Source organism: Rissa tridactyla, chromosome Z, assembly GCF_028500815.1.
Source record: "Rissa tridactyla isolate bRisTri1 chromosome Z, bRisTri1.patW.cur.20221130, whole genome shotgun sequence".
In the NCBI taxonomy this organism is placed as follows: domain Eukaryota; kingdom Metazoa; phylum Chordata; class Aves; order Charadriiformes; family Laridae; genus Rissa; species Rissa tridactyla.
In genome coordinates, this window is record NC_071497.1 from 55,171,362 (window position 1) to 55,187,726 (window position 16,365).

Below are 16,365 nucleotides of genomic sequence, written 5' to 3' on the forward strand. Positions count from 1 at the left end.
GTTAGTCCACCTGCACTGCCAAAACATCAACTTGAAAATTACCTTTTGCTCTTTTGTCTTGGTTTTCTAGTACTAATTTTCAGTGTGACTTGCATGAAATGGCTACCTGTTCAGGCCCTAGGAAGCTTAATGGTTAGTGGTATGAACATACGTTAAATGGCTTCCTTGTTCTTCCCATGATATTAGAAAATAATCATTTATTTCTCTGCAATGCTGTGTCTGCTTGGCATAAGAGCTAGCCCAAATACCATGGTGAAATGAAGTGTTCTTGATGATGCACGTCTAAATTGTTATGGTATTCACCGTAAAATCTAAACAGTGCCTTATGAATCTTCAGGCAGATAAGTGATATGCATACAAGTTGATGTCACTGACCGAGAAAGAGAAGGTAATATTTGTCATGTGTGTGTGAAAATTTGTAAATTATCTGATTTGCTTTTGGAGTAGGAAGAAAGCATAATATGAAATAGCCTATGAAATAAAATGGCAATGAATTTAGAATATGTGACAGCTGGTTCAGCAACATACTTAAGTATATAAATAGTTCAATTACAGTCAGTTTTCTCAATGAGACTACTCATTTTCTTTAAGTTAGATAAATTCTGTAATGAAAAAGTTTTAAAGTCATTGGCAGCCAATCAAGAAATAATTTTCTGCATGTGATTATTTGGAACAGACTGCCTAGGTTTAAGAAATACAGAGCAATACTGTTTCATTATTTTTACACTTATGCAATGTTACAGAATGATGGAAAACTGATTTTAAGTGATGTCTTTTTAATATGTAGTGTTAAAACTGTTTGGAGCAGGTGCTTTTTAGATTCAGAAGTACTGTGAATGCTCTCGCTGTCTTTCATATGATAAAACTAAATACTGTAAAAAAAAGAAATTAATTATGAAATTTGAAAAATCTACTCTAATTATATGGAGCTATAGAGATGTAACTGTACCCTTTTTTCACTATAATGGATACGTCTGCTTTGCGAAATGCTTTGCAAAATCATGCTACATAAATAATAGCTATTAAAATTATTTTTGTTACTTTCATTGAAAAGAACTTTTACCCAGGAGTTAAAAAGATAGGACAGAACGAGATCTCTGAAAGCTTCTATACCTAGTTGTGTGTACTCAGAAGAAATCACTTAATTTACACTAAGTTACTTGCTGGCCTTGCATATGTTGTGCTTAGGTTTATTTAGCATTACTATATATATTCCTGATACATAATGGATATACACTTTTTCCTGACTCAGAATCATTAGAAAAACAGTCCCCAATTTACACCTGATGTATCTTGACTTTTAAACCCTTGATAGTTTCTGATGTTTGTTTGATGTTCTGATGTTCTGATGTTCTGCATTAAGTTTGAAACAGGAAGCAGTAACTTACAGCTGATAGTTGGATTCATTTTTACTTTTCACGGAGACTAAGATATTTTCTAGGGAATTTTTATCTCCTTTTCTGGAATGAAAAACTTTGTGTCTGAATTTATGCACAAAATAAATTAAGAATGCTACCTGTGGTAGTCATGCAAGTAATTGATTTCTTACTTTTTTTTTAGATTTTGTTGTGAGAAAGATGGTTGCTATGAGCTCGTTTAAAACTGATAGAAGCACTTAAGAATGCTTGCTGTCAGTTTTTCAAGACTCCAGGAGGAGAACATCTGACAAAACCATTATTTTGTTTTTCTTTTGAAGACTTAAGTTAACATCAGCAGTTCCTACGTGCTATGTGAGCTAGTAAAAATGGTCACAGGCATAGCAATAGACATGTGGAAATTTGCCAGTTACTTGCTGATAGTTTCTAAGAGCTTTCAGACATTTTGGTGCAGGGGGCGTTTTCCATTGTGTTCAGGCAACAACTTTGTGGAAGTGTTACTACAGCTATGACCTCCATAACATTGACTTTTGTGCAAACCTACCTACTAAATACCAAAAAGTCATGTAACAAAGTGAACTTGAATATTTGCCTTGGAAAATTTTGACCTAGTGGTTTACAAAACCTGAGAAATGGAGAAAGATTTTTCTCTTGCTTTGTAGAAGTATAGAGATTGTTAAGGCCGAAATTCAAGACAGTGCTTTTCTCAAAAGTCTTGATGGTACTCTTTCAGCGTGGCTTATTGGTGGGTTTTAAAGGAAAATAAAATGTTAATGTGGGACTTTGGAAACAACAATGTTTATGGAGACATATACCTGCATCAGGTCCTGTAAAAATATGAAGGCTTAGACATATCATATTAAAGGTTAAAAATCTTTTCCTTCAGAAAGGGTTTAATACATCAGGACAAACAGTTGAGACAAACCTTTTCCAGAAGTGTAGTATTTAGAGTAAGAACACCAAAAAAATGTACCTAATATATTAGCAAGATCTTTTCCTCACATGCCAAAGGAGCTGGGAGTCTGACTGAAAAGTCAAAAACAATCAATCAATCCTTCTTTTTATAATCCCTGTTTTACTCTTTCAGTTAATACTCATAACAGATTATGTTGTAGCACTTATTCAAAGTAGTATGCCTTAATAAAATAAAAGCAGGAAAATGTTTAGAATGCACAGAATGATTTTTAAGTCTTATTCAGGTACAAAAAAGTATTGAAATACTGTTGTGTAGTCTGAGATTTATTGCTATATATTCAAAGAATTATAGAATCATAGACTTGTTTGAGTTGGAAAGGACCTTAAAGGTCATCTAGTTCCAAGCCACCTGCCTTGGGAAGAGACACTTTCCACTGGATCAGATTATTCAAAGCCCCATCCAGCCTGGCCTTGAACACTTCCAGGAATGGAGCATCCACAACTTCTCTGGGCAATCCGTTCCAGTGTCTCACAACCCCAAGAATAAAGAACTTCTTCCTAATCTTAGGATTAGGCTAAACTTAGGCTAAGAGTGTAGCCTAAATCTACACTCTTTCAGTTTGAGGCCATTACTGCATGTCCTATCACTACAGTCCCTAATAAAAAGTCCCTCCCCATCCTTCCTGTAGGCCCCCTTTAAGTACTGGAAGGCTGCTATAGGATCTCCCTGGAGCCTTCTCTTCTCCAGGCTGAACAACCCCAGCTCTCTCAGCCTGTCTTCACAGGAGAGATGCTTCAGCCCTCTGATCATTTTTGTGGCCCTCCTCTGGACTTGCTCAAACAGATCCATGTCCTTCTTCTCTTGGGGGCCCCAGAGCTTAACACAGTACTCCAGGTGGGGTCTCACTAGAGCAGAGTAGAGGGGCAGAATCACCTCCCTCAACCTGCTGTCCACTCTTCTTTTCATGCAGCCCAGGATGCGGTTTGGTTTCTGGACTGCAAGCGCATATTGGCAGGTCATGTTGAGCTTCTCATCAACCTGACCTCCACGCCCTTCTCCTCAGGGCTGCTCTCAATCCATTCTCCACCCAGCCTGTATTTTTGCTTGGGATTTCTCTGACCCATGAGCCAGACCTTGCACTTGGCCTTGTTGGACTTCATGAAGTTCACACAGGCCCACCTCTCAAGCCTGTCGAGGTCCCTCCAGCATGTCACCATGCTTCACAGCTTGATGTCATCTGCAAACTTGCTGAGGGTGCACTTAATCCCACTGTCCATGTCTCTGACAAACATGTTAAACAGCACTGATCCCAGTACCAACCCCTGAGGAACCCCACTCATCACTGGTCTCCATTTAGCAACAGAAATTATTTCTCAATTACTATACACTATCTGATGTGCTCCCAATTGCTTCTGAAGAGTGCACATAATAATCTTAGTGCCTGACTCTCCAGCCAACAGGTAAATTAGTTTGATCTTTCTTCTCTAAAAGAAATGAGTTTTGTATTCAGTTATAAAATGAATGACAGCAGTTATTACTAATAAATCCAAGGAGAAACAGTTCCATTGTTGAAATCAGACACAACCCTGGCACTCTCAGTCAATTGTTTGTGTTTCTTCTGTGGCATAGGGACTCTCACTGAGTGGTAATTCACCACTGGACAGATTCAGATCTTCTGCTTTCAAGCATTTTACTTTCTTCATTTGTACCTTCTTCATGCAACTCATCAAGTGTTAAGTCTGTCTACAGAGTTGGCATGCAGGTTTTTTGTGCATACACTGATTTTTGATGTACTTGACACATACAGTGCTATGCTAAGATTAGTCTGTCGCACTACATCTGTTTAAAGGCAGGAACCGGCTCTCCACAGCTGTTTGACTTCATTAACTGTTTTTCACAGAACTGTTTGTGATGAATTTGCAAATAAGTGTCATAACATGAAACTTTCTTTCTGTTCCTTCTCAGATGCACTTCCCCACCACCACTGCCACCCCACCTGACATCATGACTCCCTCAGCCTTCTGGCAATCCCACTGAACTGTTCAAATATTATCACAGCATTCACTTAGGCCCATGACTTACAGCTACACAAAACAGCTACTTCCTTATGTCCATGCTATTCCAGTATTCCACTGGAACTGAAACATCACTATATCTGTGTCAACAAATCATCATTTTCATTTGCAGATATTTCTTTTATAAAAAACAAAACAAAGCAAACAAAAAACCCCAACCCTCCCCTCCACTTTTTTCTAGAATGTACATCTTGTGTTGTTAGGATCATCTTTGATCAGCTAGATGAAATTTGGTGAGAAAATTATCTTAAAAGGAAACTGTGAAAACAAAAACCTTACCTATATTCTACATAAAATCAATTTATTATTTAATAAGAAAATGCTCACAAATATTGTTGATGACAGACTGTAGTCTGTAATAAATTTCAATTTACACTGCCCATCACAGATTTTGATTTCATATATTTTTTAGAGGTACCACTGAATTTCATAATTTGTTAAAATAACTATGATGAGCTTACAGGTGTGAACCTTGAGCTCAGCACATAAAACAGTTTTTAAAAAGCACTTTTTAGCATCCTATGCTCCTATGCCAAGCCAAGATCCTATTTCAAATTACTTTACTGACAATATAATTTGTGGTGCAATTAGTCAGGTAAATTGCAGCAGGAGTTATAGCAAAGCTGAGTAAATCCTTTCTTGTTCTATGTTCAACATCTTATGAATGAATCCCCATGCCATTCCTCATTTACAGTTCAATGAGAAATATTAGCTGCTGCTGTTAGACAAATGTGAAAGCGTCATTTTTAAAGTACCTCTCTCTCCTTCAGTCTTCCAGAAAGGCTGCTTGAGTTTGCTCAGTTGAGTTCACAGCAGTTCACTATAGTTCTCTCAAGGCCGTGTGATTATTATTGTGAAAAATGCTTTGGAAGAATGCAAGTGCTAGCTCTCAGTGGAACAGAATGAGCGCTGCCTTGCATCACCAGGCCCTCTGTTCCTGCTTCAGAGGCAGGCCTCCACCGTGCTAGAAAGCATGACGGGATGTTGAGTATTTTCTTCCATGCAATAAAGAGTACAGAAGTAATCTATCACCTATGAAAACATCATTCCTATTATAACGTGAAACATGTTAAGTCACAGACTAGTCCCATTTACTTCAGTTTAGGGCAGCGGCAAGATTTCAGGTAGAATTCCAAGTCTCAGACCACTGACAGTTCAAACGTTGGTTTAGGGGCAAAATAATCCATAGCAAAACTATGTTTGTGACATCACAAACCTGTGAGTCTTTCTGAGATGAAAACCTTGGAGTGCTGGCTGCCTTAGGCTTTAGAAATGGTAACATTTCTGTTACTATGTGTATGTCTTCATTCACTTGTATACTATGAAGTGTTAATATGAGATTCTGCTATGTAAATCGATACTCATTAAAGGGTATTTGTCAGACACCAGCAATTATTGAACTCGGTCACAGAACTGTGAAAAAGCTGGGTTTTAAGCAATGTGTGTCCTCTGCTACAGAAGAAGCTCTTCAGTATTCTTCCAGAATAGAATTGAATGGTTGTGTCTGCCCCAGAAGAAAATATCCGCTAACTTCCTTGTCTGGACACTTCCTCGTCTGGACACTTCCTCAAAGCTATTTTGACTTAAGTGGTGAAACTTGCCCCAAGCAAAAAAGAAATTCTTGTCTACTGTCTTCTCTTCTCCTATGTCTATCCTTCCCTGCTAACAGATCCCTAGGCGTCTTCTCAATATCTGTGAGAGAGAGGAAATGTTGCCATAGGTGGGCACAAGAGGTGAGACGGATACCTCTGTCACATTCAGGAAGATGAAGAGTGAGGTCTAGAGTACATCCTCTGTAGCCAGGCCACCAGGGAAGAACTTCACCATCCACTTAGAAAGGAAATACTTTCTTGGTTCTGTTAAAGATTCATACAGGTTCAAAGATGAGGTGTGTTTTAACGTTTGCCAGCACTTTGGATTCTGTATTTTCCTCATAAATATTAGGAATACATCATATAAGGCATTGCTTTGTTGTCTTACAGCTTCCTTGACTCATCCAGCATTTTCTTAATTGATAGGCCTGTGCTCATAGTGGTGAAAAGACTTAAAAGATAAAAGTGAACAAACCACAAAAATGGGAAGATACTTTATCTGGTATTTTTTTACAGTAACCTGTCTGAAGTCATGTGTTATGAATGTTTTAAGCATGCTTTTCAGACCAATGAAAATGAACGCTGCATCAGATGTAGAAAACCTGCATATTTTGTACCAGTAACATTAGTGTAATGCTTAGTAATACTGAATTTCAAGGGATATCCTCTTCAAATGCATTTGCAGAGTTCATTGTCTTTTCTGACAACATAACTCTTTTTTCTCATTCTCTTCAGCAATAATAGCACTTTTATTGTTTCTCATCATTATGTTTGCTATTTATTGAAATGCTGCAATAACATCCAAATTGCTACATCTGTATGGGTGCATTGTTGTGCCAGGCACCATAAAGAATAACACACTGTTAGCATCCTAACCCAAGCATCTTTTGTCAAAACTTGTGGGATACAATTTCATCACGCTTATTTCTTCTTTCCTTCTTCTAAGGGACCAAATTACAGGCCTTTTGGGGCACCCTTTTACCCACTTGTCAAAGTGAAGATCCTCCTCTTTCTAAAATGCACAAGTTTGGTGCTGACCTAGAAATGCAAAAAATAGTATTATTCTCCTTTGAAAACAAGATTTAAACAAAGTTGGTGGGTTTGCCACTACAGTTCCTTTGTCAGGTCCTTAAATTTTGCAGCTGTGACATTAATGCAACTGCATTATTAAAGTGCATAGTTTATAGTTGTCAGTTTTGGCTGCAGACTATGTAGGCTGCATTAAAAAGTATTCAGTAAGATTATGGCATTGAGGAAACAAATCATCGAAAGCTGTGTAACATCACTAACAGACGTGACTGTGATCACAAATTGAGTCCATTTGGCTGTCTTAGGCAGTATTCTCACTCCTTTAAGTTTAGACATGTAGTGCAAATGGGGAGAAAGGAGAGAAAAGGGAACTGTATGGTCTGACAACTCCTTTGCCAGACTGCTCACTTCTCTTTTGTCCTCTTTGGTGAAGCAAAAACAAGATGCTACTACCTGCTTCTCAGTTCAAATTAGTATGTTACAACTTTATCGTGGTGATTTATTGCTTTATATTTAAGAATGAATATGAGGTAACTACTTATAAAAAGTGTCATGTATATTTACTAATATCAGTATTTTAATACAGAGTATTAATGAGTAGAAAGGAAGGGAAGAAAAAGAAAAGAATGCCTTTATGTGTTCTGGAACAAACAATCTGTATATTCAGACTACTAACACGAGAAGTGAGCTCTGGGGTACATATGAACCTGCTGCTGATCTCATTATTTACTGCTCCATAAAACTGCATGTGATGTGAAAAATTAAAGCTTAAAGCAAAGACTGCCATCACTGCACTACTGTTATTCTTCACCCTTTATTTTTCAAATGAAAGTAAGGAGGATGTAAAAACACAAATATTAATATATTAAAAATATTGACTACATAGAGCAATCATGCATTTTCCTAATCCTCATTCTTGGCAAGCCCCAATTTAACCCTGATTTAGTGTAATATAAATCCTAACCCTGTCTGGAAACTAAACCTCAAATTAGAAATGGTAATCACGGAAATTCATATGGCCGCCCTTTGCTGTCCTCTTGTCTTTTATTCAACAGTGCAAAATACGTAGTTTCTTTTTTATGAACATTTGCATATGGAAAAATGTGGGATGCTGTATCCTCTCCGCTTCAAAAGTTTAGTGTTTCTTTTCCTTAATATATGATACCCCGCACTTAAAACACCACTTCATATTCTCTGCCTTTGTTTCATTACCATAATTCTGGCTGAGTCCTCTTATGTTAGAGAAGGGACATCTGGCAGGAATTCTTGGATTCCCCACTTTTTTTATGTATTTTTTTTAGGACGTGGCCTTTTGTATTTCCCTTTCCATTCCCAGTAAGCAGAACAGACATCCAAAAGATCAGTCATAACCAAGTTTGGGCGTGTGATGTTCAGATGATATGCTGTGCTATAAGCTATGACAGTGCCTGAGTGCAAATGTGAGAATAAACCCTTATTTTGGGGCTTGTGTTTTCATATGAGTGATGACTTGCTAGGTGTTAATTCTTGTCATTCGGAATGTCATTGTTAAAGGAGGGTGAGAGGTATTTCATTGTTCACGTAGTGAGATGGGTCACTTTTGAAAGAGCTTGCTGTGTGCAGTCTTTAATTTAGCAGAATTTGAGAACTGCCAAAAGGTGCAAATTCCTTTTTCCATTTTCACGTCCTTATGAAGATATCTAATTTCAAAGGCTCAACGCACTCATTTATTAAAACAGAGAACTTATTTAAGGCTAAATGCTAATAACAATGAATGTTAACTGACTTAATGCAATGTGAAATTGCTGCTTCAACATTCATACAAATGATAATTCAGTCTAAGTGGCTCTATGTTCTGTTATATAGACATTACTTTGCAATTTCCAGGGTAATTGCATACAGAGCTACTAAACAAATTTGTTTTCTTTTGCATCAAAAGTGCTTTGCACATTTCTTCAATATATGAAGCATATTTTTAAATGCATGGTTTTTAGTGGGATGGGTTGGGCAGCTCATCTGTTGTTGAATACTTACTGTTAGTGAGTGTCTGATCATCTTATCAATGTCTAATTATGTTTCCTTGTGTGGTATAATTGCCCAAAATTTAAAAGAAATCCCAACAGATACCTAGATCTAGTCTCACGTAGCCATTACCTTCCTTCACTGACTTTCAGCACCACTAAGTAAAAGTATTCATCTCTGTATAGCAGCTTTGAACAAAGGACCCTGGGAAAAGAATTTATTGTGTGATCATAATTACTTTTTTTGGCAAAAATTACCTTGTAAAATATTTCAATAGGATTAATGTTTATTAACTAACACTTTTCTGATGCTTTGTATGTTTTAAATCAAAATTAGTCTTTTATGTATAATTAGAAGTGGCTTTGTTTTTATTTTTAAATTTATTCATATGCATAGTTCGTCAATAATAATAAAAAATACTAACTTTGCTGCAAAATCTTGATTTTACTCCCCTACTCTCTTTGATTTCACTGTTCTCAATCCTGAGTTGCAGGAAGAATGATTTTGAATAATACGGTCATGATGTCAAAACAGTGCAAATTATATGCTGCTGCCATCTGGAATAGTGAAAATAAAAGCTTTATTTACACTGTTCTTTGAAATAATAAACTTTATTGTGGTAGTTTATCTTCAGTATCTATAGTGTATTCTGGGAATACTCCGTGTGTGCCTTTTTATTCTGTGAGCTACAGAATGACTGAAATTTGCCTGTGGCAAAACTGTCAGTGAATCTTGAAATAGATTTTTTCTTCTTGCTGCGTAGAATGGAGAACTACCCTCCATTTTCACAATGAGAATAACTGGTTCATATAGGACAATATTTTTTAAGAGGCATAGTAAAACACTATAAGTATGTATTTTGGTCAGGCAGATTACACTGATTTAAGTGCAGGTTAATATGGATATTCGGAACATAGGTGTTTTTATGGTGCAAATAGTTAATGTGGGAGGAAATACTTAAAATAAATATTACCCAGTTTTTATTTCAATTGTCCAGTCCTGAATCCTGATGCAATTACCTTGCCTTTATAATCCATAACCTACAACCAAAGTCATCACAATTTGCTTTGGGTACTTCACCTTTGCACTTCATATCCATATCATAGCAATATTATCATAAAGTACTGTAGCTGACATATTATTCACACTATTCTGTCTTCCCTGTTAAAACACGAAAGTGATTGACAAAGAGATTCAGCAAGGTGTCTGTGAAGAATTTAAGACTTTAAGACCCAATCTGTCTCTAAAAGCTGCCACTCTTCTTGTTGCCACCAGTGCATAGACATGATCTGAAAGTTGCTTTTCACAGGAAAAGCAGTCAAAATGTTAAGGAGGCCTGGCACAAACACTGAATAAAGATCGCTGGTTTTCTGTTTATCTGTGTTGTACACCTTGATAGGTTTACCATGAAGAGTCAAATCAACTGTACTGGGTTTGGATGAAATCCTCTTCTTTCTTTGGATCCAGCTTATATATCCAGTATATATGTAGGCTTGACAGTACACCTTCAGACAAAGCTTGGGAAGTTACTGAAATCTTATGAAGAATTATGTCATTTTAAAAAGAGAGATGGCAACAGCACACTTTTTTCCTGAAAAATGAGAGAAAGCACAGTTAAAGGATGAGCAGAACAGAGTTTATGATATGTAGTTGTAGCACAGCTATGTTCAGAGGTTCTTTTCTATAGATACTCTTAAAGGTAAGAATGGTTTCTTTTTGGTAGAGCATAATTTAACTTGTTGGTATTTTCAAGGTACCACTTCATCAAAATTACTGTTTACACATAAAAGCTGTGTTTGAGTCTCTACTCTAAATGCTGTTGCATTGGTGAGGGCAGGCTCACCTCTAAGACACATACAGCAACATGTGAAATTAGGTGTTGGACAATGTCTGTAGATACACTGAAATCTGAACGTAGAGGTTAATGTGCTTTTTCCATACGTGTTGCTTGGAAGGGAAGCAATTACCACTATGATAAAACTGGCAGCAGGTAGGATTCCTACCTTGAGGTAGGAATCTCAAGGACATTGTTTACAGATAAGCAATGTCAAACAGACTGAATACACAGAGAAACAGTTTAGAAATACTTGGAACAACCATGATGGGAAACAAGGCAAGGCTGTTTCCTATCATTCTCTCCTAAGGGTTCGTGTGGTAACCTAAGGGTTCGTGTAGTAACCAGTCTTTGTAATTGCCTCTCTGTGTTGTTCAGATCATACATTCTGTGAAAAATAGCTTTCGTAAAGCTCCTCCACCAATTGGAAATGATACTAGCACAGTACTAAAGGCATTCTCTTAATGCAGGTAATAGAATGCAGCCCTGTTAAGACACCTAACAAATTCAAAGAATGTGCTCTATTTCTAAATCTCTTGTATCTGTCATCCTAAACAAAATACGTATTACATGTATGACTCACTAAGCACAAGGACAGAGAAATCTGCCCTTTAATGGCCACTCAAAATGACAGTACCAAATGGCTTTGAGAAGGTCAAGTCTGATTTAAATTGTTGATGAATTGGAAGCTAATTCACTAGAACTGAATATTAATAGGGAACAGTGGTGTATATGCTATGGTTTAGAGCCTAACAAGCATATTAATGAGCAGTAAAAAATATTTTTCTTTTCACCGTATGTAAAATTGTAGAGCTACCAATATATCAACATTTTCTAATAGTTATTTTTCTCTCAGTCACTTACGTGGCTGAGAGTCAGTTCACTGATTTGATGCTCAGCTCTCTTGCACAGTGTGTTTGATAATCTGTCAAACTTGGTATCATCAAAATGCAAAGACAGTTTTGTACAAATCACCAATAAACTTAGAGAGAAAAAAAAGCAATTAACATCTTAAAAACTAAATCCACCGTGATAAGCACTCCAATTAGAAATTTCATTATTTCCCTGGTCTATTTTATGTTGAATATTGGTTTTTATTGCCAAATACCTGAAAGCCAGATTGGAAACAAGCCACAACTGTCAAAAATATAACGGTTCTGGCTATTTGAATCTGTTACATTGTGATGTTTCTCATGAAAATTTCATGAAGAACATTCATTCAAAGAGATTCTATACATAAGGGGGGTGGATGGAATTTAATTACCCTTATTAAAAATAAGAAAGGAAAGCTCTTTACTACTCCATCCTATTAATATTCAAGATAGATTATCTTTTTTGTACACTTATGTATTTGCAAAAGGGAATCCAGGGTTTTCTGTATGAGCCAAGTAAGGAAGGAAAGGTCAGGTTATAAAAATCCAGTTCTGTGTCAGAAGTCAAATCTCATCAGTTACTCCCAAAGTAAAGAGTTCATGTTTAAAAACAGACATGAAACATACCTTGCTTTGGGAAGAGCCTATAGCTAGTGAAGGATTTGACACTTAACCACTGATTGGCCGAAAGACTAGCTGTGAAGAGTGAATTTTGGTTACTATACCAGAGTAGTATCTATGTGCATTTGTATTGCAGGCAATTAAATAGCTCATAGGTGACAGCAGACCCCAGGAACTGCAGAAATTTATAGGATGTACTTGCTTGCTATACATTTTTCATAAAAGTCTGAAGACTTCCCTGAAACTATTTGAAAATACTACATATTTTGCATGACAGAGAGTTCACATTGAATAATTTCTTCTAAGATAATTTTATCGCTTAATCAATTCCATGTCAGTAACCACCAATCAAGACATTTAATAAGATATATGTTTTATAGTTAGTATTGATCCTCTTTCTTTGTTGTGTTTTTTTTTTTTGCTTGTCTTTTTTGAACTGCAATAAGAGCAATTATTTGCAATGAAAATATTCATACTGCTTTAATGGAAATGAAGAGCAAGATGATGTAATTCAAATACATTATTTTACCTATGCTAACTTGATTTCTGAGAAATTGCCTGATGCCACTGTTTTTGCAGTGTTACTTGCTAGCATATATCATCTTAAGAAGGCAAATTGTTCAGTATTTCTTAATATTTCGCTATTGACTGCACTAGGTGAGGATTTTTGACCATATTTGAGTGTTTTAGTTGACACAGTTGTATCCATTCAAGATTATTATGAATCTCCTGTCGCTTTAACTTTGATAGCTGCATAGCTCCAATGTTTAGAGTTTCTCAGTGCTTTGCAACCTTATACTGCATTCATCCTCACAGCACTTCTCTGTAGCAGTAAAGCGCCATCATACCCAGCTTACAGATGGACAACTGAAGCACAGGGACATTAAATGTTCAGACCAACAGCACATAATGATAAAATAATGATAAAAGCAAGAAATATAACATGGGTCTCCGAAGTCCCTGGCCAAATCCTATACTGCATGATCACATTTCCCTATGTACTTGTCTCATGTAAAGAAAGGCATTCTTACCTGTTGTTGATAGGCATGGTAATTCAATGTTTCACATAAAATAATAAGGAATCTTGCACGCAGAACAACATCGGTGTTGTAAAGTACCATTGTGGGAGTCTAATGATTATGCACTACATACAGTATCTATGCCAATTTAATGCATTTTATAAGTAAACAAAAGTTTCTAGCAGCTTTTTTATGAACTTTCTATATTGTATCACCATTTTGATCACTGTAAGTTACTAAAAATACTGTCTGAGTATCTGTTTTTTGGATCAGTTCCTCGTATACCAACAGGGGACCCTTGAACATTAAGCAGGGTAGTGATGGGGGCTTTCAGGACTTACTAGGTAACTACTGTGAAATCCTTCAAATTGTACATTTCTTTTGCAGAGGATCAAATTCCCCGTGGTTTCCCCACCATTGATATGGGCCCACAGCTGAAGGTGGTTGAACGAACTCGTACAGCTACCATGCTATGTGCAGCCAGTGGCAATCCCGATCCTGAAATAACTTGGTTCAAAGATTTCTTACCTGTTGACACAAGCAACAACAATGGCCGCATCAAGCAGTTACGCTCAGGTAGGGTCTTGTTACTGTTTCCACTAACGCCCAGAGTTGTTCTCTCTCACCTTTTCTTTCTTTTCTTTCTCTTCCTTTTTTTTTATTTCGTTTTTATTTATAGGTAATAATTTCTCTTCCTCTTCTCTTTTCTGTGTTACTGAGTGTGTTGTCCATGTCTGTGATGTTGTCATAGCCTTTTCTAGAGTCAGTCTCTGTGTGTTTTGCAGCTTCTGTTTACTCCACATTGCTCACTGCTGTGACTGTACTTTTTGATAATTTTTTTCTTTACTGCTTTTTGCAGTACTTGATGGATCCATTTTCTCCTCTTTCTTTCTTCTTTCCTTTTTATTTTTTTTTAACAAATTTATTTCAACATTGGACTTCATTCAGAAATTGCAAGGAGTACCAATGGTTATATTCATCAAAACCAAAACCTGCATTAGACACTTCAATTAAAATTTAAAATGTGTTTTGTGCTGTCTTTTCCACATTTGATTCCACCAAAGATTAGCCAGTTTGGACACATCTTCTTTCCTCTCACAAATACATAAAACACAATACTTCTTCCCATGCACAATTATACTTTATAAAGAAAATTTAAAAAAAAAAAAGGTAATCTATGGAATAAAGTTTTTTTGCTGGCTGAGCATTTTTCCAACACATTTAGCCACAGTAGTGTGCGCCCACGCTAAAGCTTTATGAATCCTACATTTTCTGGATCTACAGAAGTCTGCTTTTGGTGTAGAATCCAGCTTTTGCTGCTCTCTCTCTCTCTTTGCCCCTTGCACTACCCCAGCAGTTCTTTCACTCTCCTCCTGCCCTAGTTTATTCTTTTGCTCTCTTTAGATTAAAAAAAAAAAAACAACTCTAAATTTATAAAGTTTAAAGCTTATCCCTAAATAAGGTAATTGGGATATAATGACCTTTTTTCTTTGGCAATTGTACTAGATATCATTGTAGAATCTAAGTTGTTTAATCACGTGTCTTCCCAGAATTCTCAGCTTTTGACCTGTCCTGTGATGTTAAATCGTCTTGTTAACTGACTTTTTGCTTGTTGTCAGCAGAACTGTGTAAAATAACCTTCTGTTATTGTAAATTAAGAATTAATTTTTCACATGTGACATAGATGATTTAGTATATAAAGCTTTAACTGAAAACTTTGTACCAAATTATAAGGAATATAATAATATTTTTATGCTGTCTTTCTTCTCTCCGTATTTAAATCTCCAGAATCTATTGGTAAGTGCTTAGTTCTGAAGCGCACTTCACCCCCACTAATTTCCATATTCAGAATATTATGATTATTATGATTATGATTATGATATGATTACTATTATTATTCTTAAAATGCATGGCATGCATTTTACTAACAGTCAGTGTAGTCACCAGATCCCTATAGTGGCGCACACGCACACCTCCACAGAAATGTTGTCTTATCAGTCATAGCAACACCTAAAAGAAACAGTACACATGTATCACAGATGTAGAACAGTAAATGCCATAATTCAGCCTAAACTAGAGTATTTGTTTTGAGATAGCCTTCAGTGTGTCCTCTTTTTATATATATATAGATTTATATATATATATATTTAAATAGAATTTCCAATATTTTCCTAAACTATGTCATAAGTACAGTATTGTAAAGTTTCCTTTAAGTATTTGAGGCATATTCGATATATATCTAACCCTATATAACCAAACATCTACGAACTCAGATGCTACTCTGAGAATGGCAATGCAGCCAATTGTAGCCTTTGCCCTTTGTGGTACAATGAAACTTGCTTTTATAACCTGATAATACTATCTAATATATTCCTGTTTTAACAGTATAGTAATTCAAGTTTCTCTTAAGACCTTATTTAATTCTGTAAATCTAATTTGATTCTTCTTCCAAAGCCCTAGCCTCCTTCTTCTCGTACTAATGCTTCTTCTTTCTAATCTTATTTGCATTCATATTATCCACCCAGGTGGTACACCAATAAGAGGTAAGAGTGCTGAACTAACGTTCACAGAATGATCTTACTCATTCTCTCTGTCCTTTCATCCCTCTCATCTTGGTCCTGTTTGTTTTTTTGTTTTTTATTTTAAGAAAAAACAAAAAACAAAAAACAAACAACAAACAAAAAAATCACCGAAATGTCCATCATCTGATTATTTTTTTTCCTTTGTCCTGTTTGGTTATGATCAGTGACTTTCATATTGTGACCTTTCTTTCTGCACACTCCCTTTTCCTTTCCCTTTTTTATTTGTTCATAAAAAAAAAAAAAAAAGAACTGATAATTTGATTTGTGATATGCTTCAAAGAAAGCATATCCAGGTCTTCTGGCCATAGCCCAGTCACAGCGTACCATTTGTCCCTCTTTTTTCTTTTTCTTCTTCTTCTTCTTCTTTTTCTTCTTCTTCTTTTTCTTCTTTTTTTTTTTTCTTTTTTTTTCCTTCCTCTTTTTTTTTGTCCAACTGGAGCAAAAAAAG

General features: G+C 36.1%; 1 protein-coding gene across 3 annotated transcripts in view; it reads left to right on the plus strand.

Annotated features, from left to right (window-relative positions):
* Window positions 1-16,365, plus strand: part of PTPRD (protein tyrosine phosphatase receptor type D) — a 373,393-nt gene that overhangs the window by 216,874 nt on the left and 140,154 nt on the right. For all 3 annotated transcript variants that reach the window (XM_054186468.1, XM_054186469.1, XM_054186470.1), the window contains one exon: window positions 13,723-13,911. In XM_054186468.1, coding sequence (XP_054042443.1) covers window positions 13,723-13,911 — 189 coding nt within the window. The remainder of the gene's footprint in view (window positions 1-13,722; window positions 13,912-16,365) is intronic.